The sequence below is a fragment of the Coregonus clupeaformis genome, chromosome 29 (assembly GCF_020615455.1).
Source record: "Coregonus clupeaformis isolate EN_2021a chromosome 29, ASM2061545v1, whole genome shotgun sequence".
NCBI classification, from domain to species: domain Eukaryota; kingdom Metazoa; phylum Chordata; class Actinopteri; order Salmoniformes; family Salmonidae; genus Coregonus; species Coregonus clupeaformis.
Window position 1 is genome coordinate 8,229,112 of NC_059220.1, and position 25,034 is coordinate 8,254,145.

General features: G+C 42.6%; 2 protein-coding genes across 3 annotated transcripts; both read left to right on the forward strand.

Annotated features, from left to right (window-relative positions):
• The first annotated feature begins 70 nt into the window (after nt 1-70).
• On the forward strand, nt 71-5,407 carry LOC121544654 (kinesin-like protein KIF3B). Of its 2 annotated transcripts, none has more exons than XM_041854685.2 (8): nt 71-2,017; nt 2,168-2,269; nt 2,657-2,779; nt 3,145-3,263; nt 3,375-3,491; nt 3,877-3,988; nt 4,300-4,506; nt 5,067-5,153. In XM_041854685.2, exons 1-7 carry the CDS (start codon nt 455-457, stop codon nt 4,486-4,488), a joined length of 2,325 nt encoding a protein of 774 aa, XP_041710619.1. In that variant the 5' UTR covers nt 71-454; the 3' UTR covers nt 4,489-4,506; nt 5,067-5,153. The 2 variants fall into 2 exon arrangements, with proteins under 2 accessions (XP_041710619.1, XP_041710618.1); XM_041854684.2 differs by having other exon boundaries at nt 73-2,017; nt 4,300-4,484; nt 5,067-5,407.
• Nucleotides 5,408-5,501: 94 nt separating this feature from the next.
• On the forward strand, nt 5,502-23,822 carry LOC121544254 (putative Polycomb group protein ASXL2). The gene is made up of 13 exons (XM_045209043.1): nt 5,502-6,480; nt 9,173-9,255; nt 9,696-9,698; nt 10,170-10,278; nt 11,679-11,913; nt 13,404-13,522; nt 14,870-14,990; nt 15,270-15,329; nt 15,588-15,751; nt 16,795-16,891; nt 17,149-17,254; nt 17,678-19,091; nt 19,254-23,822. Exons 1-13 carry the CDS (start codon nt 6,424-6,426, stop codon nt 21,420-21,422), a joined length of 4,737 nt encoding a protein of 1,578 aa, XP_045064978.1. The 5' UTR covers nt 5,502-6,423; the 3' UTR covers nt 21,423-23,822.
• Nucleotides 23,823-25,034: the final 1,212 nt, after the last annotated feature.

Here is a 25,034-nt window from a genome sequence, read left to right on the forward strand (position 1 = left end):
ACACCTGTTTACAAGGTTTCGCTTTAATCCAATGTGTTTTGTTAGTGACGTGCCTTGTTCCTATTGTCTGCAGCAGAGGGAAGGGTGTGTACTGGGGACGTGGGCTGACTGGCTGACGGCAGTATTTTCTAGCGGTGGTGGCGCAGCATCCTTTGTATCATGTAGCCTTGGTGCGGTGCATGCCGATTAAGGGTGGAGACAGTTATCGTTGTCAGGATCAAGGATATTCGTCGGAGGAAGTACATGTAGTCTACGTCCGTGTGATTAGGTGTGCCCGAGTACAGAATGTTACAATTTTCTGCGAAGGCTATGAAATGGCTTACCTGGGTACCGCTCGGCGGAGGATGCTTCGAGGAAGAGGCGCAACATGAGTCATCTTGATGCGCTATTAGCGACATACAGTAGCTTTTGATTGTGTTGCGGAGGAATCAATTTTTATGGTCAAGGAAGAAATATGTCGAGACCGAAACCGTGCGAGGCGGTGAAGGTGGTGGTGCGATGCCGCCCATTTAACAGGAGAGAGGAGACTATGGACAACGATAACATATTGGAGGTGAATTCAGAACTGGGGCAGATCACATTGAGGAACCCGAGGGCGTCACCTGAAGAGCTCATGAAATCATTCACCTTTGATGCGGTCTACGACTTTGAGTCGAAACAGAGCGATATTTATGACGATACTGTCAGACCTCTTGTAGACTCCGTGTTACAAGGATTCAATGGGACCATATTTGCTTATGGGCAGACTGGGACAGGTAAAACATACACGATGCTAGGTATGCCCACAGACAATGAGAGAGGGATCATCCCAAATTCATTTAACCACATTTTTACACAGATCTCCAGGTCTCAGAATCAGCAATATTTAGTGAGGGCATCCTATCTAGAGATCTATCGGGAGGAGGTCAGGGATCTGTTATGTAAAGACAAGAAACTAGATCTCAAAGAGAACCCAGATTCAGGGGTCTATGTCAAAGACCTGTCTTCGGTTGTCACCAAGAATGTCATGGAGCTCGAACATGTCATGAACATAGGAGATGAGTCCAGGTCTGTGGGGTTTACCAACATGAACGAACGCAGCTCGCGGTCCCATGCCATCTTCATGATCACAGTGGAGTGCAGTGAGAAAGGTGCAGATGGAGAGGACCACATACGGGTTGGGAAGCTGAACATGGTTGATCTGGCTGGCAGCGAACGCCAGAGCAAGACAGGTGCTAAAGGGGAGCGCCTGAAAGAGGCCACTAAAATCAACCTGTCCCTCTCAGCACTGGGTAATGTCATCTCAGCTCTGGTGGATGGGAAGAGCACCCACATCCCTTACAGGGACTCTAAACTGACCCGTCTACTCCAGGATTCACTGGGTGGCAATGCTAAGACAGTCATGGTAGCCACTCTGGGACCAGCGTCCAAGCACTATGAAGAATCCCTGACCACCCTACGGTATGCCAACCGGGCCAAAAATATAAAGAACAAACCCAAAATCAACGAGGATCCAAAGGATGCTCTGCTGAGAGAGTTCCAGGAGGAGATCGCCCGCCTGAAGGCCCAGCTGGAGGAGCGAGGGATGCTGGCGAAGGAGAGGAGGAGGAGAAGGAGGAATAGCAGAAGACTGACTAAAAGCATGATTGTTGAGGATGTAGCCCACAGAGAAAGGGATGCGGAACTGTGGAAGGCACTGGAAGCGGAATGGAAGCAGAATGAGGAATACTATATAAAGGAAGAAGATGAAAGCAAGGTGAAAGAAGAGGAGGAAAAAGGGATAAGTAGATTCAACTCCGTGGATAACTCTGTAGAAGGCAGTCCCAAAACAACTGTAACCTCCAGAATACCAATACATAGATTTAGCTCTGTGGAGGATAGCCCCAAAAAGGCTTTTCCCACCAGTACCCATAGCAGTCCAGGGGCCAGAGAGAAATGGAAGCCATTTGGTGAAAAAGAGCAGATGGAAAAGGAAAGGATGATGGACGACATGCAGAAGGAACAGGAAGCTATGGAAAAGATTATTGAGAAATATAAGGTGACAATAAATATATTATTTTCTCTGTGTATATGAGACAATAATGTGCATTTTGAGATCATGTTTAATATGGTACATTATTTATTGGTGATACAGAGGGTCCGTCTTTCCAATAATCAACCATCCATATGGCCATGTATCTTTCTCCAGGCTATGGAGAGCAAAATATTGGCTGGGGGAAAGAACATTATTGACCACACTAATGAGCAACAGAAGATGCTGGAATTGAAGAAGCAAGAGATTGCAGAACAGGTGAGAGGTCGTCTATAAACCAATAGTCTATGTTCATTTGATAGATTGAGGGGGTCATGGAGAAGGCACAAAACAACTAGGCTATCCCTCTAGTATATCAGAAATAGTGCTGTGTCTGATGACCATGATGAAAGTGGTAATTCGATATTATTTAATGTTTCTCGATGTACATGCAGGTTTATTCATTGATTATTTTCTCTGTGTTCACATATCTTAGATTTTGGTCAGCACCGTAGAGAGCGGCTATGATATTTTTTTTCAAATCGTATATTGTTTGTGTGCAGGCTAGGCCTCGCTTTATTGTGTTTGCATGAATTAAACATGACTACACAAAGGAAGTTCCCACACTGGAAAATAAAAGTACTTTTTATTTGTATTTGTATTTAGATAAGACGGGAAAGAGAGATCCAGCAGCAGGTGATGGCTCAGGATGAGGAGACAGGAGAGCTGAGAGAGACCTTCTCCTCCTTGCAGCAGGAGGTGGATCTCAAGACCAAGAAGCTGAAGAGGGTAAGATGGATGACTAACCAGCAGGGTTGGGGTCAATTCCATTTAATTCCAGTCAATTCAGAAAGTAAACCAAATTCCAATTCTACATTTTCCTAATTGAAAAGCATTGAAGAGATTTGAAATGTCAGTGTACTTTCTGAATTGACTGGAATTGAAATGGAATTGACCCCAACCCTGCTAACCAGTCCTTCCATATCTCTAAAGCCCATCAGGGATCATTATCATCACCTTATGTTTAATTTAAAGTGATTTTAGACAGTGTTTTGATGCAAAATCCTATTCCCTCATTTCTGGTTGTTTTGATTAGAATGTTAATATTTTAATGGTTGTGTTCTCCTATTGTGTTTCCTACCTCGTTGATCCAGTTGTATGCCAAGCTGCAGTTGGTGAAGGCAGAGATTGGGGATGTCATTGATGAGCATGTAGTTACTAGACAGGAGCTTGAGCAGACACAGAATGAACTCACCAGAGAACTCAAGTTCAAGTGAGTATTAATAATGTATAATCACACAGGCACGCACACACATGCGCACACGCAAACACACTACCCCAATTGGTTCACTTTTCACAATATGTTTTTATGTGTTACCTGCAGGTATCTCTTAATTGAGAATTTCATCCCTCCCAAAGAAAAGAACAAGATTATGAACCGGCTTCACTTTGACAGTGAGGAGGACCAGTGGAGGTATAGGCCCTTCCTTCCTTCAGAAAGGTCAGTGAGTTCAGATAGTCTATGCTAGTCTATACTAGTCTATACTAGTCTATGAATTTAATACTCTGTTATTGCAATGGTACTACATATATTATTGACTGGTGCTGAAAGGACAGCCCTGCTAATCGGCCAGGTACTGTATAAAGGTAGCGGTGGCCAGGGCAAACGTTGTGGTGCTGAAAGGACAGCTCTGCAACGCCAGTTACAATAATATCACCTGATGAGGGTAGTCACAATTTGATTATTTCCTTGTATCTCAAGTCAGTTGTTTCTGAAATATGAAATCGAGGTTACTTTGTCACATTAAGATACTGTCTATTATTTTCTTTGCACTCCTTAACCAACTTCTAAACTAGCCTTTCCTCCCTTGCACATCTTATTGCAGTAAATCAGCTCATCAGGTGAAGCGAAGGCCCACGTCTGTGGTGGGATACAAGAGACCTATCAGCCAATATGCACAGATGGCTGTCACAACAGGAGCTCCATCTAGATACCGGGTGGGTTGGTGCTTGGTTTTTTATCTATGGAACATTTTTCATATCTGAGATTGAATTTAAAGGAAAAGTTTTCTTTTTTTTACAACCAAATCTAAATGTTTTACGTAAATGGCATGTTATAGAAGGGTCCAGACACCTTTTTGTGATTTCACTTGTTTTTGAGAAACTTACCCCAAACGGCAAATCACTTCCTCATCCTCGTTGTGTAGTATGGGGGCCATGAAAACACATGAACAAAGGCTCCGAAAACACCCAAATATGTGTTATATTAAACTCCCTCTCTCTTTCACTCTCATTCATTATTTCTATAGGCTGAGAATGTGATGTTTCTGGAGCTAGATATGAGCCCACCCAGCATGTACAACCTCAACCTTAACGGAGCACACCTGGAGCAGGCCTTTGGAGGTCCTGGTAGTCCCAGGAGAGACTTGCTAGCCAACGTCCCCTTCAGGGACAGGACCACTGTATCAAGAAGGGTCCGGAAGTCACGATCCTGGTGAGTTACCTGTAGTAACCTGGTGAGTTACCTGTAGTAACCTGGTGAGTTACAGTACCTATAATAACCAGGTGAGTTACCTGTAGTAACCTGGTGAGTTACAGTACCTATAATAACCAGGTGAGTTACCTGTAGTAACCTGGTGAGTTACCTGTAGTAACCTGGTGAGTTACAGTACCTATAATAACCAGGTGAGTTACCTGTAGTAACCTGGTGAGTTACAGTACCTATAATAACCAGGTGAGTTACCTGTAGTAACCTGATGATTTAAAACTGTAGAGGAGGACACTCAGAGTTGCTACAGTATTTGCTGATTAACTGTTACGTGATTTGTCCTACCTACTTTACTAATAATTGGCAGCATTTAGAACCATGCATATCGGAATTTGATTTCTGACACGTTTCAACAAAACAGAATAGATGTACAACTATTTTTGCTATGTTAGGCCTACTCTTGAGACAGCATTTCTTTGACAATCTTTGTTGCAGCTAAACAAAAATCCATATGAAAGGATCCATATAAGAAGATACTCAAGTTGCCAGCCGAATACGTAACATGTATACCCTCTTCTTCCTTCCCAGGTACCAGGCACCTCGCTCATCCTCTTCATGTGTCTCATCCTCTTCATCATCCAGCTCTATAACATCAGGGCCCCAGACCCAGTGCTCTCCTCACCCCCAGAGACCTTCCTCAGCCATCTACACTCCATTGGAAGGTTCCATTCCAGGGGGCCCCTGAGTCTAGATTCTAGAACATTCCAATGTTCCAATGTATATCATATATGCCTATTTGCTAGGTCGAAAATATACAGGTTAGGACAATGTAATAATTCCATGCGGCAGCGTTAGAAAATAAACAATTTCCTTTTTACCAGAGCCTACATGATTAGCATAAAACATGTGACCAGTGGACAGGAAATAAGTAGTAAAGTGGCTGTAGATAATTTGTTAAACGTTTAAATTAATAGAATGACAGTAAAACAGTTATGCTACGTGTTTGATGAGTAGTTAACTGAAATTTACTACGATTGTGTTTATTTTCCAAGTTTGATGGCAAACTTTCTGTACTGCTAACATTCACTTCCAGTCATTTTCACTCGCATTGTTAGCACTGAGGTACAGTAGATTGCTAGTGCCATTGTTTATAATCCTTTCACATTTATAGAAAGATGTATGGGATATTAGAATCCTCTTGTCCTAACCTGTATATTTGACCTAGCCTATTTGCTGTCTACATTATGCAATCAACAATTTCATAGTATATTATTTCACCAAACACAATTGGTCTGTAACCAAAAGTAATTTGCATTTGTGGAAAATATTGCACTGCTGAACTTTTCTTTTTTTGATAATTTTTTGCTATCATTATAGCTTGTGCTGATGATGACTAAAGTAATGTTTAGCTTTTGATGTACAGAAACATCAGAATAAATGGTACAAACTGTTACATAACATAAATTGTATGAGCTTACATTGTTTAGGGAATACAGAAAATACCTGTCTTTCAGATGAATGAACTGCCATTGACCACAACAAATAGGAGAAAAGGAAAACACCTGCCTTCACGTTTTTTTAGAGGATTTACTCGGTAATATTCTATTTTATTATATTATATTTTAGCCTGAGCCCCCAATCTCCCCAAAATGTTATAATTTTCTTACAGTAACTACAGTAAAATTATGGTCATTTTTTAATTAATTTTTTTAATAACAAAGATATGCTTTAAGATGTAAAACAAATGTGTATTCTATCAAAACTCCCGTGTTTAGTGACAGCTCTATTTGTACAGTAAGATTACGTCTCTCTCGGGGTCACATGACACACTCCTTACAGTAAAATACCAATATGGCAGAAGCGGTGGGTCTTGCGCGGTAACTAAAGCAACATAACACAGGAGCACACTGTCAAATTCAACACTAATCAGTACAAGACCGCAGCGATGAGGGAGAGACAGAAGAAGAAGAAGGGGAGGACATGGGCAGAAGCTGCTAAAACGGTATTTACTGTCGTTCTAGTCAACGTTTGTTGTGCTTGTTTTCCCTTCGCTCCCACTAGTACAACTGTGTTTATGAGTTCATGACCCGCTGGTGCAGACGAAATGTTGCGTATGCAAAGCGAGGCCTACTTGTCGGTTAGAGAAGCACTGGAAGTCCATCAATATTTGCTTGACAGTCTTGTGGCTTCATTTACAGCAAATAGCTATATCAATGTGTCCATGTAGCTTGCTTTAGTTGCTGAAGTTGTAGATAGGAAATTCTGAAGATACATTATTCTTGTTTCGACCGCATACCTACGTGAGCATAATACCCACGGTCTGTCTTGCGCTGTAAAGTAAACACCAAAGTGTTGCGCGAGCGTAGAGCTAGCCTGTTAACAAGCTATGTTAGCTCTGAAATTCAGTTTTACAGCTTGTTCTGAACTAATAAAATACATTGAAACATGCCCGTTGTCAAGTGTCTAGATCTCCAGCTTAGTTCTAATCGCCCTATGTCGGTGGACACAAGCTATAACGTCAGCTAATGACCAATGAAAGACAGCTAGCATGGTAGCCAGCTTTGCTAAGCTACTGTAGTTAGCTAGCTAGCAATTTAACTATAGCTAGCTAGCTAACGTTAGTACATCAGTAGTGTTTATAAACTATTTATAAAGGTGTTTTAGCTACCTGGTCACTGTATTGGTCATTCAGTATTAGTAAAATGCTTAGCTATAGCTACACGTATTAGCAAATCATTGCTTGTTACATTTTGTAAGCAAAACACACTGACATACACTATATATACACAAGTATGTGGACACCCCTTAAAATTAGTGGATTCTGCTATTTCAACCACACCCGTTGCTGACAGGTGTATAAAATCGAGCACACAGCCATGCAATCTCCATAGACAAACATTGGTGGTAGAATGGCCTTACTGAAGAGCTTAGTGACTTTCAATGTGGCACCGTCATTGGATGCCGCCTTTCCAACAAGTCAGTTCGTCAAATGTCCACCCTGCTAGAGCTGCCCCGGTCAACTGTAAGTGCTGTTATTGTGAAGTGGAAACGTCTAGGAGCAACAACGGCGCAGCCGCAAAGTGGTAGGCCACACAAGCTCACAGAACGTGACCGCCGTGTGCTGAAGCACACAGCGCGTAAAAATCATCTGGCCTCGGTTGCAACACTCACTACCGAGTTTCAAACTGCCTCTGGAAGCAATGTCAGCACAAGAACTGTTCGTCGAGAGCTTCATGAAATGAACACCTTTGTGATGAATTGGAACGCCGACTGCGAGCCAGGCCTAATCGCCCAACTTCCGTGCCTGACCTCACTAATGCTCTTGTGGCTGAATGGAAGTAAGTCCCCGCAGCAATGTTCCAACATCTAGGGGAAAGCCTTCCCAGAAGAGTGGAGGCTGTTATAGCAGCGAAGGGGGGACCAACTCCATATATAATGCCCATGATTTTGGAATGAGATGTTCAATGAGCAGGTGTCCACATACTTTTGGTAATGTAGTGTAGCTACTTCTACTAGCTAGATGCCTGGAAACCCGACGTTGAATTCTACGTCGGGCAGAAATGAGTGTTTGAATCATTAAAGTTTCCTCTCATGGCCTCTACAAGCCAGAATGTTTAATAAAATGATATTTTAACATACTTTACCGGTTGTCCTTGCTGTTGGTCCGTTTCGTGGTATGAATGTGAGACAATATATCCACAGGAAAGTATAATTACATCAACTTTACGTAATTATACTTTCCTGTGGATATATTGTCTCACATTCCTATCCCCAAAAGAACCAACCACACCGACAACCGGCAAAGTACGTTAAAATATCATTTTATTCAACATTCTGGCTTGTAGAGGCCATGAGAGGAAACTTTCCTGATTCAAACGCTCATTTCTGCCAACATACAATTCAATGCAATTCAACGTCAGGTTTCCAGGCTACTAGCTATGTAGCTGACAGGACTACTATTCATATGAAAACCTTTGTGACATGTCATGGCTATAATTTTAGGCTACATCAGCTATGATGGTGGTGGGTGGTGTGATGGTCAAGCTTAATCTTTCTCTTATTACACAAATACACACACAAAGAAAGTGAATCATGCTTTGATGAGGTCATTGAGGTCTGTCTTATTCCAATCAAGCCATCTATTCTCTTGACTCTGGGCAAAGGCATGCAGTACATAGCTACATCATTGGGTGGGAGTTGTCGACAGGCTCAGTCTCAGAGCTTGACTTCATGTCTAAACCAACCACACCATAATGACTTAAAAACTCAGGGGTCGCATCTGAAGGAGTGCTTATCTAGGATCAGGTCCTCCCTGTCTATGTAGGCCTAATCTTATTCCTTGTGATCTAAAAGGCTAAACTGATTCTAAATCATTACTTCTATTCAGAGTCAGAGCAATGACATGACAGCACCGATACTATAGAACACCTCAGTTGAAGCTTGCTCATTTGACATGCTGTAGCGTCTTTCATTTGACCTCATACGTCAGAGCAATTTCATACCCCTAGGCACAACTATAGAATGGTGGGTTGATAATGTGTAGTAACACCATAAGCAATGTAAATACTAGGACAGGTGGAAGTATGTTGTTGTCTTTTGGCTAGATGTTGTTTACATTCCCAAGGGGTTTTATGCATGTATTACACATTATTACACTGCAATCCATTGACAGATTTTGTGCTGTATTTTCTCAGGTATTGGAAAAGTACCCGAACACACCCATGAGCCACAAAGAGATCCTACAGGTGATCCAGAGGGAGAGACTGAAAGAGATCAGGTAAATGAACCGTTTCTCATATGTCTTCTGTGTGTTCTCAAAGGAAAAGGTCCCTTCTTAGACTCGTTGTTTAGCTTCCTTTAGTCCCAATCTCTGTTTGGACTTCATTTTTGATACACAGGATCAGGGCCCCGTGTTCATAAAGTGTCTCAAGTATGAGTGCTGATCTAGGATCAGTTTTGTTATTTTATATCGCAATGAATAAGATTACATGTACAGGGTGGGACCTGATCCTAGATAAGCACTCCTACTCTGAGACTCTTTATGAATAAAGGATCAGCCCAGTTGTGTTTCTGAAGAGCCAGGCATAATGTCCTCTTTATGATTGATTGCTCATGTTCTTTCCCTTTTTATGTTCATTTTCTTGTTGGTAATTATTACATTCACATAATTCTAATGATTTCATTTCTTTTTTTAATTTTTTCACTCTTGTCATCTAGAAGGTAAGACAAAGCTAGTTTTGCCCAACTCCCTCTCTTGACAAACTCACTAAAATGTTGTTTTGTTTTTTCAATTGCATGTTATTTACAACTTGTAACAAGAAGAACAGCATGGCATTACGAACATGTTATTGCATGTTAGGTATTGTTATTTCAGCCAGCACAGCTTAATCATTTCATCAGTAGTTGTTATACTCTGAATACAGTACACTGGTGCTTGATTCACACTATAGGGTCAAACTGAGCCAGGCCAAGCCGAACTGTACTGGGTTGGCCAGCTAGGCCTGGCTATGCATCCACCATAGTTGCTGAAACTATGCTGGAAATGGCAATGTGAAAAGAAAAGGTCAGAGCCAGCACAGTACAGTTGAAGTCGGCTCTTTATTGTGAACCAGGCATTGCTGTCTCCTCCCTCCAGTGGCCAGTCAGCTGTCTGATTCATTGAGTGTAACTGGCTCTTCCCCTGTTATCTAGTGGTACTTCCCCACTGGCCTGTCTTAATGCTATGCTCCACACCAACTCTCGCGGTGAAGAAGGGATCTTTTACAAAGTACCTGGACGAATGGGGGTCTATACACTGAAGGTCAGTTTCTAATTTCTATGACTCAAACGCATGTAACAAATGAATGCTGACAAGTGAGATTGACATAGAGTTTTCAGATATGCCTTACATTTTTTTTGTACTAATAGTCAGTGCCACTTTGTAAAGAATGATGAGATGTTAAAAGCATGTATGATGACACTGCTTCTCTGTGGAAGGAGAATGAAAAGTAGAGCAACATTATGATACACACAGCAAGCTTATCAAACAATTACACATTCACATGAAACATTGTTCATTGCTCTGAATGTTAGGAGTCACTCAAAGCAGTCCGCGTTATGGTGTTGTGTAATATCTTATGGGGGTGTTTAATATCTTATGGGGGTGTTTAATATCTTATGGTGGTGTGTAATATCTTATGGGGGTGTTTAATATCTTATGGTGGTGTGTAATATCTTATGGTGGTGTGTAATATCTTATGGTGGTGTATAATATATTATGGTTGTGTGTAATATCTTATGGTGGTGTGTAATATCTTATGGTGGTGTGTAATATCTTATGGGGGTGTATAATATCTTATGGTGTTGTGTAATATCTTATGGGGGTGTGTAATATCTTATGGTGTTGTGTAATATCTTATGGTGGTGTATAATATTCTATGGTGGTGTGTAATATCTTATGGTGGTGTGTAATATCTTATGGGGGTGTATAATATCTTATGGTGGTGTGTAATATCTTATGGTGGTGTGTAATATCTTATGGGGGTGTGTAATATCTTATGGTGTTGTGTAATATCTTATGGTGTTGTGTAATATCTTATGGTGTTGTGTAATATCTTATGGTGTTGTGTAATATCTTATGGTGTTGTGTAATATCTTATGGTGTTGTGTAATATCTTATGGTGGTGTGTAATATCTTATGGTGGTGTGTAATATCTTATGGGGGTGTATAATATCTTATGGTGTTGTGTAATATCTTATGGTGGTGTGTAATATCTTATGGTGGTGTGTAATATCTTATGGTGGTGTGTAATATCTTATGGTGGTGTGTAATATCTTATGGTGTTGTGTAATATCTTATGGTGGTGTGTAATATCTTATGGTGGTGTGTAATATCTTATGGTGGTGTGTAATATCTTATGGTGGTGTGTAATATCTTATGGGGGTGTGTAATATCTTATGGGGGTGTGTAATATCTTATTGGGGTGTGTAATATCTTATGGGGGTGTGTAATAACTTATGGGGGTGTGTACTGTATGTTATATAATGTGTGTGTATATTATGTATACAATGTGTACTGTATGTTGTGTGTACTGTAATTGGTTAATACTATGTATATGTTCTGTGTGCTATGTGGTTGTGTATAATGTAATATATGCCAGATAATTAGTGTGTAATGTGTGTATATATATATATATATGTATGTTGTGTGTCTGTGAGTAGAAGGACATTGGGGATGTGGTGAAGGAACTGTCTGAGGAGGGGTCAGAGGTGAAGGAGCTGTCTGAGGAGGGGTCAGAGGAGCTGTCTGAGGAGGGGTCGGAGGTGAAGGAGCTGTCTGAGGAGGGGTCAGAGGAGGACGGTAGTGATAATCTGTCTGATTCCCAGAGAAGCACAGAGAACAACAACTACAACACTAACAACCAGGAGGGCAGGAGGGGACGGTGGAGGAGGAGAGGTACGCTACTACTTCACAATATATTTACAACATCACTCTCCTTTTAATGAGGAGATGGGGAGGAGGAGAGGTAGGATATACAGGTAACTGCCAAAATAAAGGAAACACCAACATACAGTGTCTTAATAGGGTGTTGGGCCACCACGAGCCAGAACAGCTTCAATGCACCTTGGCATAGATTCTACTGTAGAAGTTCCTGGAACTCTATTGGAGGGATGCGACAACATTCTTCCACGAGAAATTCCATCATTTGGTGTTTTGTTGATGGTGGTGGAAAACGCTGTCTCAGGCACCGCTCCAGAATCTTGTGACTGAGACGGACATGGCATATGGTTTACATCGTTTTCATGCTCATCAAACCATTCAGTGACCACTCGTGTCCTGTGGATGGGGGCATTGTCATCCTATGGGGGCATAGCCTGCCCCAGAGAGGAAGAGGCGGAGTGAAAGGTTTTAATCCACCCAAAATCTGTCCACGAAAAGAAGCCCACGAAGTGAGGAGTCTTTGTATGGAGGTCAATGATAGAGTAGAATTTGGTAGTTACCTGTATTTCAGCTTCACCTTTTCCCATGATGATTAGGCTATATTATTGTAGCACTTGAAATTGACTGAAATAGGTGCTGATGCTCATTTTAGTTGCCGACCATACTCTTTATATTTTGGTGCCGGTCCACCCAAGCACTAAGTTTGGTGGTGTTTCTATTTTCACTATTGAGTTTGCAGCTTTACATCTTGTGATAAATACTGTACATACATCAGACTGTTTCCCATCTTAGTAACACTTTAGAAGGAGATGAAGTTTCGGCCATTTCTGTCATTATTTCTCTCCTGTTATAACAGGAAATAGTTTTTTAAATTTTTTTATTATGTTTGTGCCAGATCTGTGAACACTTCCTCATGTACACATATGAACGAGTTAAGGAACCGTTGAAACAAAGTAATAGCATATCTTCTGAACACAAGGATATCTTGTTTTCTGTTTCTGTTTTCTGTTGTTATTGTTTTTAATACCAATGCAAAAAAATCCATCCGAGCAAATGCTATCAAAAGAACCACAGAGACACAAGTCAAAGGGTTACAGCTACGGTGAGTGAGAATTGAACGCGCAAGCCTTGTAAAAAAACAGGAAATAACTGTTGTTTTAAGTAATCTTACTACTAACAGGTGGGGTTTTTTGGCGGTTGAAAAGACAAAGATTCTTCGTTTAAAAAATCTAGGCCAAATGTTTGTATGTTTTCTTCAATCTTTTAATTAATTAAATATCTAGATGCAACATAGATTTGATAGTGTATGGGGTCAAAAAAACATATCTACTTTGGTATATCCATCTTAAAGATGAACTGAAACACTAAAATCAGCAGCCAACTTGTGTTTTCTTGTTGATGTTATCAGCTTTTTGGATGTGAACATTGGGGGTTGATGTTTCTAAGCCTAATAATGTGTTGTTCACTGTCTGTCTAAGTTGTGCTATGTTGTGTTTCCTTCCCAGGGCCCTCCAAGCTGCCGCCTGATCCTTCGTCTCCTCAGCCACGCTGTTCATCTCCCTCTGTCCCCAGCAGCAAGCTCATCTCTCCCTCACAGAAACACAGCAAGAAGGCCCTCAAACAGGTATTGCCCTCGGTCTCGATTTCACTGGTTAATAGAAATGTCAAATATATTTTTTTCTCAACCAGACTAACCTGGGTAAATAAAGGTTAAATAAAGTACTGCTGCTGACCTGTTGCCTCCTGAGTCTCAGTGATGCTCCCTGTGCTAATATAGCTCTAATTGCTGTAATTTGGCTAAAGACACCAGTTTTGTAGAATAAAACACCAGTTTTGTAGACTAAAACACCAGTTTTGTAGACTAAAACACCTGTTTTGTAGAATTAAACACCCGTTTTGTAGAATAAATGCACGCATGACGTTCACGGTGCTTGTTAAATTTAACTGCTTCTTTGTTACAAAAACATATTGTGTAAGTAATTTTAAAACATAATGGGGTGTGGGTGAGAGGGGAAAATAAACGCCTTTGTATTAATTTCCTCACAAACCATTGGTCACAATATGCATCTGAAATAGCACCCTATTCCCTATATAGTGCACTACTTTTTACTAGAGCCCTATGCTGGCCCTGGTCAAAAGTAGTGCACTATATAGGGTGCCATTGTGGACGCACAATTAGCCTTTTGTGCTCCACATAATTAGATTTCAGTTGATTGCACAGATCGTAATTAATTCCATCTGCACTGCTGTGGAATTTTCAGCTGTGTGTGTGTGTAAGAACAGTTTTATGGGTTTATTAGGCAAAAATAAACCCCAGTCAGATGAAGATTTGGCTCCAAGGTGAGGCACACAGAGTAGAGTAGACAGTGGGTGTATTTTCCATCTGTAACTGTTATACTGTAACAATAGAGAGAAGGAAGAATAGTGAATGATTTGGTCACGTGAAAATGGAGGCTAATGCCACTTATTTCATTGTGGAGTTTTTTAAATCACTTGCCTGTTATACAGTATGACTAATTTGCGATAGTGGAAGTGGTGATGATTCTTGACTACATCACATAATATACACTACACATTTGGTTCAAAATGTAAATTATAAACTGGGTGGTCGAGCCCTGAATGCTGATTGGCTGACAGCCGTGGTATATCAGACTGTATACCACAGGTATGAGAAAACATGTATTTTTACTGTTCTAATTACATTGGTAACCAGTTTATAATAGCAATAAGGCACCTCGGGGGTTTGTGGCATATGGCCAATATACCATGGCTAAGGGCTGTATCTGCGTTGTGTCTGTATCCGCTTTGTGTCGTGCCTAAGAACAGTCCTTAGCTGTGGTATATTGGCCATATACCACACCCCCTCGGGCCTTAATGCTTAATTATGCCACGTAGAGTCTATGACAGGAGCTGACATTCATCACTGGTAAATAATCTATTATTTTCCTTCTTCCTCTTCTCTGTTCCACAGGCCCTGAAGCAGCAGCAGCAGAGGAACCAGCGGAGACATGTGGGCATGCCCACAACCTCCAGCCCTAGACTACTCCTTAAGACTGTCAAGGACATGGCTGACACCATCGCCACTAAGACCGGTAGGTGTCAGACGTCGACATATCCAGTACAGTATGTTGTTTATATACATCCTTAGTAGAAGCCTACAGGAAACACAAACAATCCCTATCGATGATGATCAGTGGTCATCTCACATCTAACACTAGTCTCTACCCTTATACAAAGCAGTGTGGTTATAGCTTTCTTTCTTATCCAGTTCCAAAAAAAGGATTTTAAATGTAGTGTATCCATTTGTGTGGCTGAATTGTGTTTAAATCAAATCAAATCATGTTCCTCTCTCTCTCTGTCTGTCCAAGCAGACTCCTGTCCTGCTGCTGGTACCAGGAAGATGTCCCAGAGGTCAAGTCGACTCAGTGCACGTCAGTAGTAGAGTCATCCAGCTTGTCTTTGTCATTTAAATATAGTAGGCGTATACATGCCAGTCTGTTGGCCTGGTCCCAGATCTGTTTGTGCTGTCTTGCCAACTCCTATAGTCATTGACATGCCAAACATAGCAACAACCATAGGAGTTGTCTACAGCACAAACAGATAGAACCAAGCTCAGTATAGTACCAAGTCTCTGTATCCTCTCTTGTTCTTTTGTATGATTTACTGTTCTCTTGTGTTGTTGTCTCCAGGGCAACTGAAGCGTACCAAATGTGCAGAGATAGACGTTGAGACACCAGACTCTATCCTGGTTAACACCAACCTACGTGCCCTGATCAACAAACACACCTTCTCTGTCCTGCCCACAGAGTGCCAACAAAGTCTACTCACACTACTGCCTGAGGTCGACCAACAGGTGGGGACATACTAGTCATCATTAGGTCTCTGCTACCTGAGGTCGACCAACAGGTGGGGACATACTAGTCATCATTAGGTCTCTGCTGCCTGAGGTCGACCAACAGGTGGGGACATACTAGTCATCATTAGGTCTCTGCTGCCTGAGGTCGACCAACAGGTGGGGACATACTAGTCATCATTAGGTCTCTGCTGCCTGAGGTCGACCAACAGGTGGGGACATACTAGTCATCATTAGGTCTCTGCTACCTGAGGTCGACCAACAGGTGGAGACATACTAGTCATCATTAGGTCTCTGCTACCTGAGGTCGACCAACAGGTGGGGACATATTAGTCATCATTAGGTCTCTGCTGCCTGAGGTCGACCAACAGGTGGGGACATATTAGTCATCATTAGGTCTCTAGCGACAGAGAGGTTTAAAACCAAGAGACTCAACATGCGATTAATTCCTGTAATCGTCCACCTGTATAATTCCTGTATTCATTATTCGGATTCCGTTGCAAAACGTTTGGTCTGTTGCGAAACGTTTTGCAACGGAAACCGTTTACTCCAAATGGAAAATGTTTTGCAAAGAAAACTGAAGTTTATGTTGAACAGTTTCAGGTAGGTTCCTCCCCGTTTCGTTCCGTTTGCTCTGTTTGGTTCCTGGAGTAAACGGTAAACGGTTTCCGTTGCAAAACGTTTTTCAACAGACAAAACATTTTGCAACGGGATCCGACTAATGAATACACCCCAGGTACCAGGTATTTGCAGGACATAATCGCAAATACTGATGATGGTAATGAAGATGATGGTGATGATGATGATGATGATGATAGGGATAATAATTGCTGCAGTTTGATGATGATGATGGTGAGGAGGATGGTGAGGAGGATATTGATAATGATGATTATGATAGTGATAATGATGCTGCAGCTTGTGATGATGATTATGAGAGTGATAGTGATAATGATGATGATGGTGATGATGATGCTGCTGCTTGTGATAATGATGATGATGGTGATAGTGATGATGTACATACATATTTCTGTCTGTATCTCTAGGTCTGTATGGATGGTCTGTTGAAGGTCACCAGTTCTGCCTTGAACAATGAGTTTTTCACATCAGCAGCTCAGTCCTGGAAGGAACGACTGGCAGAAGGTCAGTCCTTCTAGCCTGGTCCGAGATCTGTTTGTGCTGCCTTGCTAATGGTCATTGGCTTGATAATGACCATTGGCAAGACCGCACAAACAGATCTTGGACCAGGCTATTGTGTTTATGCTTCAAAATAGAACATGGATAAAATGTGTTAATACTCACCTTTTTAAAGTTTTCATTAAACATGATATTTTTCATATTTCCATAAACTCGGTTTTTAAATGTCTCGTAAAACTTTTTATATTTTCCAAACCACCCAGGTGAGTTCACTCCTGAGTTGCAGCTGAGAATGCGTCAGGAGATTGAAAAGGAGAAGAAGGTGGAGCATTGGAAGGAGAGCTTCTTTGAGAGCTACTATGGTGAAAAGTAAGTCATTTTTCAGGGCTTGAATCTTTAAAATATAAGGCAATTCTTGTTATATCAAGCTTTATTTCTCAGAGACCAAACTTGCTACTTGTAATTTATATACTTTCAACATTCTTGATTTATCCTTTCTTTATGCAATTGTCTGATCTCTCTCTCTCTCTCTCTCTCTCTCTCTCTCTCTCTCTCTCTCTCTCTCTCTCTCTCTCTCTCTCTCTCTCTCTCTCTCTCTCTCTCTCTCTCTCTCTCTCTCTCTCTCTCTCTCTCTCTCTCTCTCTCTCTCTCTCTCTCTCTCTCTCTCTCTCTCTCTCTCTCTCTCTCTCTCTCTCTCTCTCTCTCTCTCTCTCTCTCTCTCTCTCTCTCTCTCTCTCTCTCTCTCTCTCTCTCATTCTCTATGTCTCCCTCCCTCCCTCTGTTCCTATCCAGCTCTGGACTCAGCTTAGAGGAATCCAAAGAGCTGCTTGAATCTGGTCTCAGTCTGGAGCTCTCAGCCACCAAAGCCCAGTCGTCTCCTCCAACACAGCCACGTCCTGCTGGTCCACCACTGCTAGATCCCAAGATCCCTGCTAACAGCTGCCAGACTCGCTCTTCAGAGAGGAGGCTCCGATCATCATCACTGCCCATAAACCCGACATGTAAACCAATAGAACCTCCATATAAACCTATAGAGCCTCCCAAGCCAAGGCCAGAGCCAGAGCCTGTTCAAGAAGAACCAGTACCAGTCCCACCCGTTGTACTACCAGTTGTACTACCGGTGCTGCCAGCGAAGATCGTTCAGAAGACACTGGAGGTTGAGTACCCCAGACACAGGACTCGTAGCAGAGGTTTATCCCTACCTATAGTGGCAGTGGAGGCAGCTGTTGTGCGGAGACAGGATGTGGTGAACTCAACCTCAACGGTTCCACTTGGAGAGAAGCAGAAGGAGGAAGAGGAGGAGCAGGATTTGAAAGAAGCCCAGCCGGAGACCCCCCAGTTCCCTAAGATCCCCCCATCCCCTGAGATCCCCCCATCCCCTGAGATCAGCCTGTCCCCTGAGATCCCCCCATCCCCTGAGATCCCCCCGTCCCCTGAGATCCCCCCGTCCCCTGAGGTCCCCCCGTCCCCTGAGATCCCACCATCCCCTGAGATCCACCCGTCTCCTGAGATCCCCCCGTCCCCTGAGATCCCACCATCCCCTGAGATCCACCCGTCCCCTGAGATCCCCCCGTCCCCTGAGATCCCCCCGTCCCCTGAGATCCCCCCGTCCCCTGAGATCCCCCCATCCCCTGAGATCCCCCCATCCCTTGAGATCCCCCCGTCCCCTGAGATCCGCCAGTCCCCTGAGATCCCACCATCCCCTGAGACCCCTGAGATCCGCCAGTCCCCTGAGATCCCACCATCCCCTGAGATCCCCCCGTCCCCTGAGATCCCACCATCCCCTGAGACCCCTGAGATCCGCCAGTCCCCTGAGATCCCACCATCCCCTGCCCAGGAGAGTCATCCAGAGGTCTGCCCCCAGATGAAGCTCAGTTCATCACTGCCCATCGACCTTCCAAAGCCAGAGCCTCTGGGCGTGGACAAGCATAGTGCGAAGAGGAGGGAAGATGTTGACGTTACACCAGAGAGAGGAGCCTCAGCCCCCGTGTCAGTCACCCCTGTATCCACCCCTGTATCCACCCCTGTATCCACCCCTGTATCCACCACCCCATCCCCGGAGCCGTTGAAAAGGAAGTCCTCATCCAGTGAACAGGAAGTAGAGCTGACTCCAGAGAAGAGGGCCCGCATCACTCCACCAGCAGTATCCGTGGTAACCTCTCCAGCAGCCACAGTAGCAACAGCACAGAGAGTGCCTCCGCTTAAGGTAAACAGTCATTTTTTAAAACAATTTAATATTGTATATTGGAATGTATTTGTGGTGAATAAAAGCTTCAGGTACGAATACTGTGTTTACTAACACCAGGAAGGCCCACACATAAAAAAAACCCCCAAAAAACATGTATTTCTTGTTCACTTTGTTTTTCAGATTACTGTGTCGCGAATCCTATCAGTCCCAGTCCTTGCATCTCCAACCCAGGTATCCCCCAAGACCCCTCTCCCTGTCTCCCTCAGTCCCAGTCCCAGCCCTGGTCCTAGCCCCGGACGCATTGGTGCTCGCACTCTGGCTGACATCAAGGCTAAAGCCCAGCTAGCCCGGACCCAACATGCAGCAGCAGCTGCAGCCAGCTCCTCCTCTAAAGGTGCAGTACCAGGCCCAGGACCAGGAGGAGGCAGTGGAGAGCAAATAAACCATAGAGCTTCAGCCCAGACCCTCCACTCCAGACCCTCCTTCTCCACCCAAAGCTCCACCCAGTCTCAGTCAACCACCAGGCTGCCAGCAAGCAGCAACATTGGTCAATTTACCTGTCAATCACCCGATGCAGTCACCACACCAGCCCACTCCCGTTCTGTCCAATCAGGCTCCTCTGTGCCCTTTGACCTTAGCCTGTCTCAAAGAAGCTCCAACACCAGCAGAGCGTCTCTCACTGATGACCGACAGAGAGGCTACTCTGCTGGTAACATGAACCTAGTTTCTCTGATGGGCCCTCAACATGGGAACATTCAACATACATCATACCCATCAGGTCCCCAGTCAACCTCTAGCTACACTTCATCTGTGTGTGGTGTGAAGAGCCAGTATGTATCTGGAGGCTCCATGGCAGCCAGGGCTAGCCACTTCATCCCAGCCAACAACCCTCTGGTCACCTCTCTCCTCCAGGGGAAAGAGATCCCTCTGGAACAGATCCTCCCCAAGCCGCTGGCCAAGGCAGAGGTCCAAGTGGCCCAGGCCAAACCCTCCCATGATGACAAATGGAAGATAAAGTCCCACAGCACAGCCGGGACAGCCAGTGGTGAAAGCCAGAGTCAGTACCTACACGTTGGTAGTGTGGATGACTACAGTAGATCTAAACAGCAAGGATCCATAGGCCAGTCTCCCTTATTTAAGTTGGCAGAGCTCCAGCACCATCAAAGGGAAACACCTAACAAAGACACCCAGGAGCAGATCCTCCAGGCTCTGATGCAGAGGACCACCCAGCAGCACCAGAACCAGCCGTATGGGGTCTCAGGCGCAGGCGGGGCTCAGCGTACCCAGTTTGGAGCCTGTAATCTGGGGCACCAGGAGGAGTGTGGGGACCGTCCCCGGTTCTCCGCTGGGTTCCCTGGACGGAAGAGGATGTCCAGGCCTGCCATGTCAGGGCACTACCTCCTCAATGTCTCCACGTACGGACGAGGCTCAGAGAGCAGTAAAAGCTCCCACCCATTGGCCACCGCTAACACCTCACTGACCCCTCAGGCCAATCTGAAGAGAGAACACACAGAGGGAGAGGAGCTGGCTGACGAATGGGAGGAGTCAGTGGAGAATAAGCCTCATTCTCATTCTAACTCAGCGGGAGGAGTCAAGATGGAACAGCAGGGCTTCTCAATCACAAAAATGGGTGAAGCTCTGGGCTTTCAACACTGTTCCAGGATAAAATCTGAGTCTCCATCGGTGGAGGGCTGTCTACCGGAGCAGGAGGACAACAGTTCAGCCAGTACAGAGAGAGACAGTGGCACTTCTGCAAGAGCCAAAGAAACCAACCTTTTCACCCAATCACAGCACAGGTGGCACCTGGAACTTTGCAATAGTAAACTGGGTGGTCATTGTGAGCCATATCGGGTATCTATATCTCCCCACGTGGGGACCATGGACCCCAGTCACCCCAGTACTCACCAGCATTCGTCTGCCTTTCAAACCGAGAGACCTCCAATCGATAATCAGGAATCCATGGTGGGGTCCTGCTACGGTGGCACCATCAGCATGTCTGTACCTCACGCTCTGAGTCTGAACCACAGTGCTGCTGTTTCAAGCACCGCTTCCAGCGCCTCCCCCTCTGTGTCAGGTAGTGGTGGGGACAGCGGCAGTGGCACCAGCAGTGTCATGTCTTTCTCAGTGACCGTCACTACCATACCTGCCGGTCACCCATTGGACCACAGAAGCCAGGGGGAGGGGTCTCCAGAGCAGGGGTTTATGGCGGGATCTGGTATAGAGGACGTTCAGTCTAAATGCTACTGCCGACTCAAAGCTATGATCATGTGTAAAGGGTGTGGGGCCTTTTGCCATGACGATTGCATTGGCCCTTCGAAACTCTGTGTCTCGTGTCTAGTGGTACGATAAAACTAATAATAATGTCATAAATGTAGAAAGGATTTGTTTCAAATCTTTATTATTGCACCAAGGAACAAATCAGCATCAAGTCATCTACCATTGTCAAGACGTAGTTACCAGCAGGGTTGGGGTCAATTCCATTTCAATTCAGGAAGTGAACTGATTTGAATTCCGATTCTAATTTTAAAAAATAAATAAAGTGGAATTGCAAAGTCAGTTTATTTCCTGAATTGACTAAATTGAAGTGGAATTGACCCGAACCATGGTTACCAGGGTAAAATGCACAGTGGCCATACTCAACCCAACCCATGGTTTTCAGTGGGGGGGCAAAGCATTTACACTGGACGATCATAGTCTTCTTTCATCTATTCGATCTGAAAAAGAGTGGTCTGTTTTCTGCAATTCACAGTAGTAGTTTTGTTTTGATCAGTTCAATTCAAATCTGCACCTTTCAGACTTGAGATATGTTGAATCTTGGCAATACTTTGCACTTGGACATGTTGTTGTTCTATATTTTTGTAAAGATAGTTTAGATTTTTAAAAAGTTAGAAAAAAATGAATGTTGCTATTTTTGTAGAGCGTAATAACAATGTTATTATGTTAAAGACTGCCACTCCTTGTTGTGGAGTTTAAGTTATGATGTTTTAAAAGGTGAAGAAGGGAGTTCAATGTATATTCATAGACCCGTTGTGGTTTGCGTGTAGTTGGGGAAGTACAAATATACTGATTTATATAGATTTTAAAGGGTGCAATCAATCATTTATATATTTACAGTACTAGAAACATTCTTAAAGATATATAAAAAGACAATAGATATTTGAAATTATAATTTTGATTATAAAAAAGATTATGTCACATAATGATTGCACTTAGCTTTTCTAAGTACTAACAGTTACTGGGCAAAGGACTTGAATGACATGTAGTGTACACTGTACATGTAGTGTACAGCCTTCGTACTCTAACATGGTGATGAAAAGTTAAAGCACTTCACAGATAAATTGATAAATAGTGCCCTTCGAGGAGCAAGCTGAGTAGCCTGGTTCCAGATATGTTTGTATTGTTTTATGACAGTGGCCATAGGAGTTGTCAATACAGCACTAACAGATCTGGGGCAAGGCTACTAACTAAGGTCTTTCCCATTTCAGTCTAAGATCATTGGTGAAGTTTACCGACACCGTGAACCGACATTGTCTCCTCCTAAAGCCTCGACTTATAGATATTCTGTCTCATGACACATTTGTTTTCATACTTGGATGCTTGTTTGTGTGTAGCAACGTAACTATTAGCCGTGATGGACAGTTAAAACACTCAGAGAAAGAAGGGAGAAAAATGAAGATTTCTGTTCTTGTATTATTCTTTTGCTTTGTAAATATTGGCTTTCATTAAGCTATATTTAGAAATTCCTTCTCTAGCTAAGCTTTATGTACGTTGCTTAAGCATATCCAACATTATATCCAACATGATATGTTTTTATTGCAAAAGAGTTTATATCTCTAAAAGAATCTACACAAAAATTTGTATTTAAACGCTAAATGCTGTACTATCAAGAAACCATTCAAAGTATAGGCTCCTGGTATATACAGGTTGATAGGGAGGTAGAGGTACAGTTTACTACATACAAAGCAAAGGAACATCATATGGGTATGCATGGTGATTGCAATTATAAAATCTAAATGTATCAATCGTATTTTTGAAATGATCTGACTAAAACTAAAGATAGTTGCTGAGTACCGGTATATTTTATATAAATAATTTCCATGGTAACATGCCAAAGTCACCTTGTGAAAACTAAATGGTCAGATCTCGTTTTTTTTTTATGTTTGACTAGTTAAAGAAAGTAATATATTTTAAGTAATATATTTTAATATAAAAAAATCTATTTGCAAATCTTTTTTTTTTAAGAACAGGGTATTTTTTTAAAATGTTTTTGTTTGAGTGGACAGACCAATTACTTTTGTAACAAGAAAAATTCCCAGGTTTTCTGGTTCTGTATGACCCATGTATTTTTGTCCTTTTCCACTGAAGTCCTGCCTGGAATATTTTAACCCTCTGAACTGTATGCTCTTGTAATGACTTTGGTTAATAAGATAAGAGTCTTTGTTTTATGTCTTACACATATTTTCAGCATTAACTATGTGCTTATTTAGGGAAAAATTAATGCCTGTAAATTAACAATACAATTTCATGGCACCGTTTGTAAGTGGTCAGTGGATTGGATCCAGGCCCTGTGTGTGTGTGTGTGTGTGTGTGTGTGTGTGTGTGTATGTGTGTGTGTTTTTTAAAGGTTAGTTGATGTCTTCATTTACGGTCACATGATTGTCAAAAAGTTCACAAAGACTGCGTCCCAAATAGCACCCCTATTCCCTTTATAATGTAGGGCAGGGTTGCCCAACCCTGTTCCTGGAGAGCTGCCCTCCTGTAGGTTTTCACTCCAACCCCAGGTGTTACTGACCTGATTAATCTCATCAACCTGCTAATTATTAGAATCAGGTGTGCTAGATTAGGGTTGGAGCAAAAACCTACAGGACGGTAGCTCTCCAGGAACAGGGTTAGGCAGTCCTGCTGTAGGGAATAGGACGCCAATTGGGAAGCAACCAAATGGTTCAGATATGGAGGGTTCATATTTTGTAATGATATAAAAGAGACCTTATATTTATTGAAAACCTATTAAGGAAGTTTAGTATTGAGTATTAATGGTTAAAAAAAAAAGAAAAAAAAAAGTGTTCTGTTGACTGACTTGTGTAAGTTGCGATGGTGACTGGATTGCAAAGAGAACGTTGTTTTTACCAACATTTTGTAAACAGGCAGCTAACGTCTTTATTGATGAATCATTTATTTAGTAGCCTACTCCTCTTTGTTCTTATTCTCAAACCTTGATTGACTTTTTTTAAAGCAATTGATAGCCTAAATTCTGAGGGATATATTGATTAGATCCATTTTTAACCCAGGGACAAAAAGTAAAGGTGAGGATAGATTTGGAGGAAAAGTTTCCTAAGTGTCATCAGGCAATCAATAATGGTTTGAAAATGTCTGTCTGTTTGTCTTGTGAAGTGTGCGTTCCCCTCAGTCTGTCATTTTTGCTGTTTTTAGATTTTAAAGTCTCCATTTTAAAATGCAGGTGAATGTAATATAGTAATCAGCACTTGTCAACAAATAGTATTTTATCAAACGATATTATGAATAAATAACAATGACAAAACATTTTGATTGTGTGTGACATTTGTATGTCAATCAAATTCAATCATACATATTTTATAAAGCCCTTTTTACATCAACAGTTGTCACAAAGTGCTTTACAGAGACCTGGCCTAAACCCTGAAGAGCAAGCAATGCAGAAGCAGAAGCACAGTGGCCAGGAAGAACTCTCTAGAAGGAAGGGACCTAGGAGGAAACCTAGAGAGGAACCAGACTCAGAGGGGTGGAGCATCCTCTTCTGGCTGTAACTGTTAGTTGACTCTAATACTAGTACAACTTACACAATAGGCATACTATCGGTACCATATCACATTACTACAGTAGGCTTTTACACTTGCCTCATCTTTCACACTTCACTAAGAAGAGATACAATCCCCAGTTCAGATGCATGTTGTTTCCATATTACGCATTAGAAAAATATGCTAC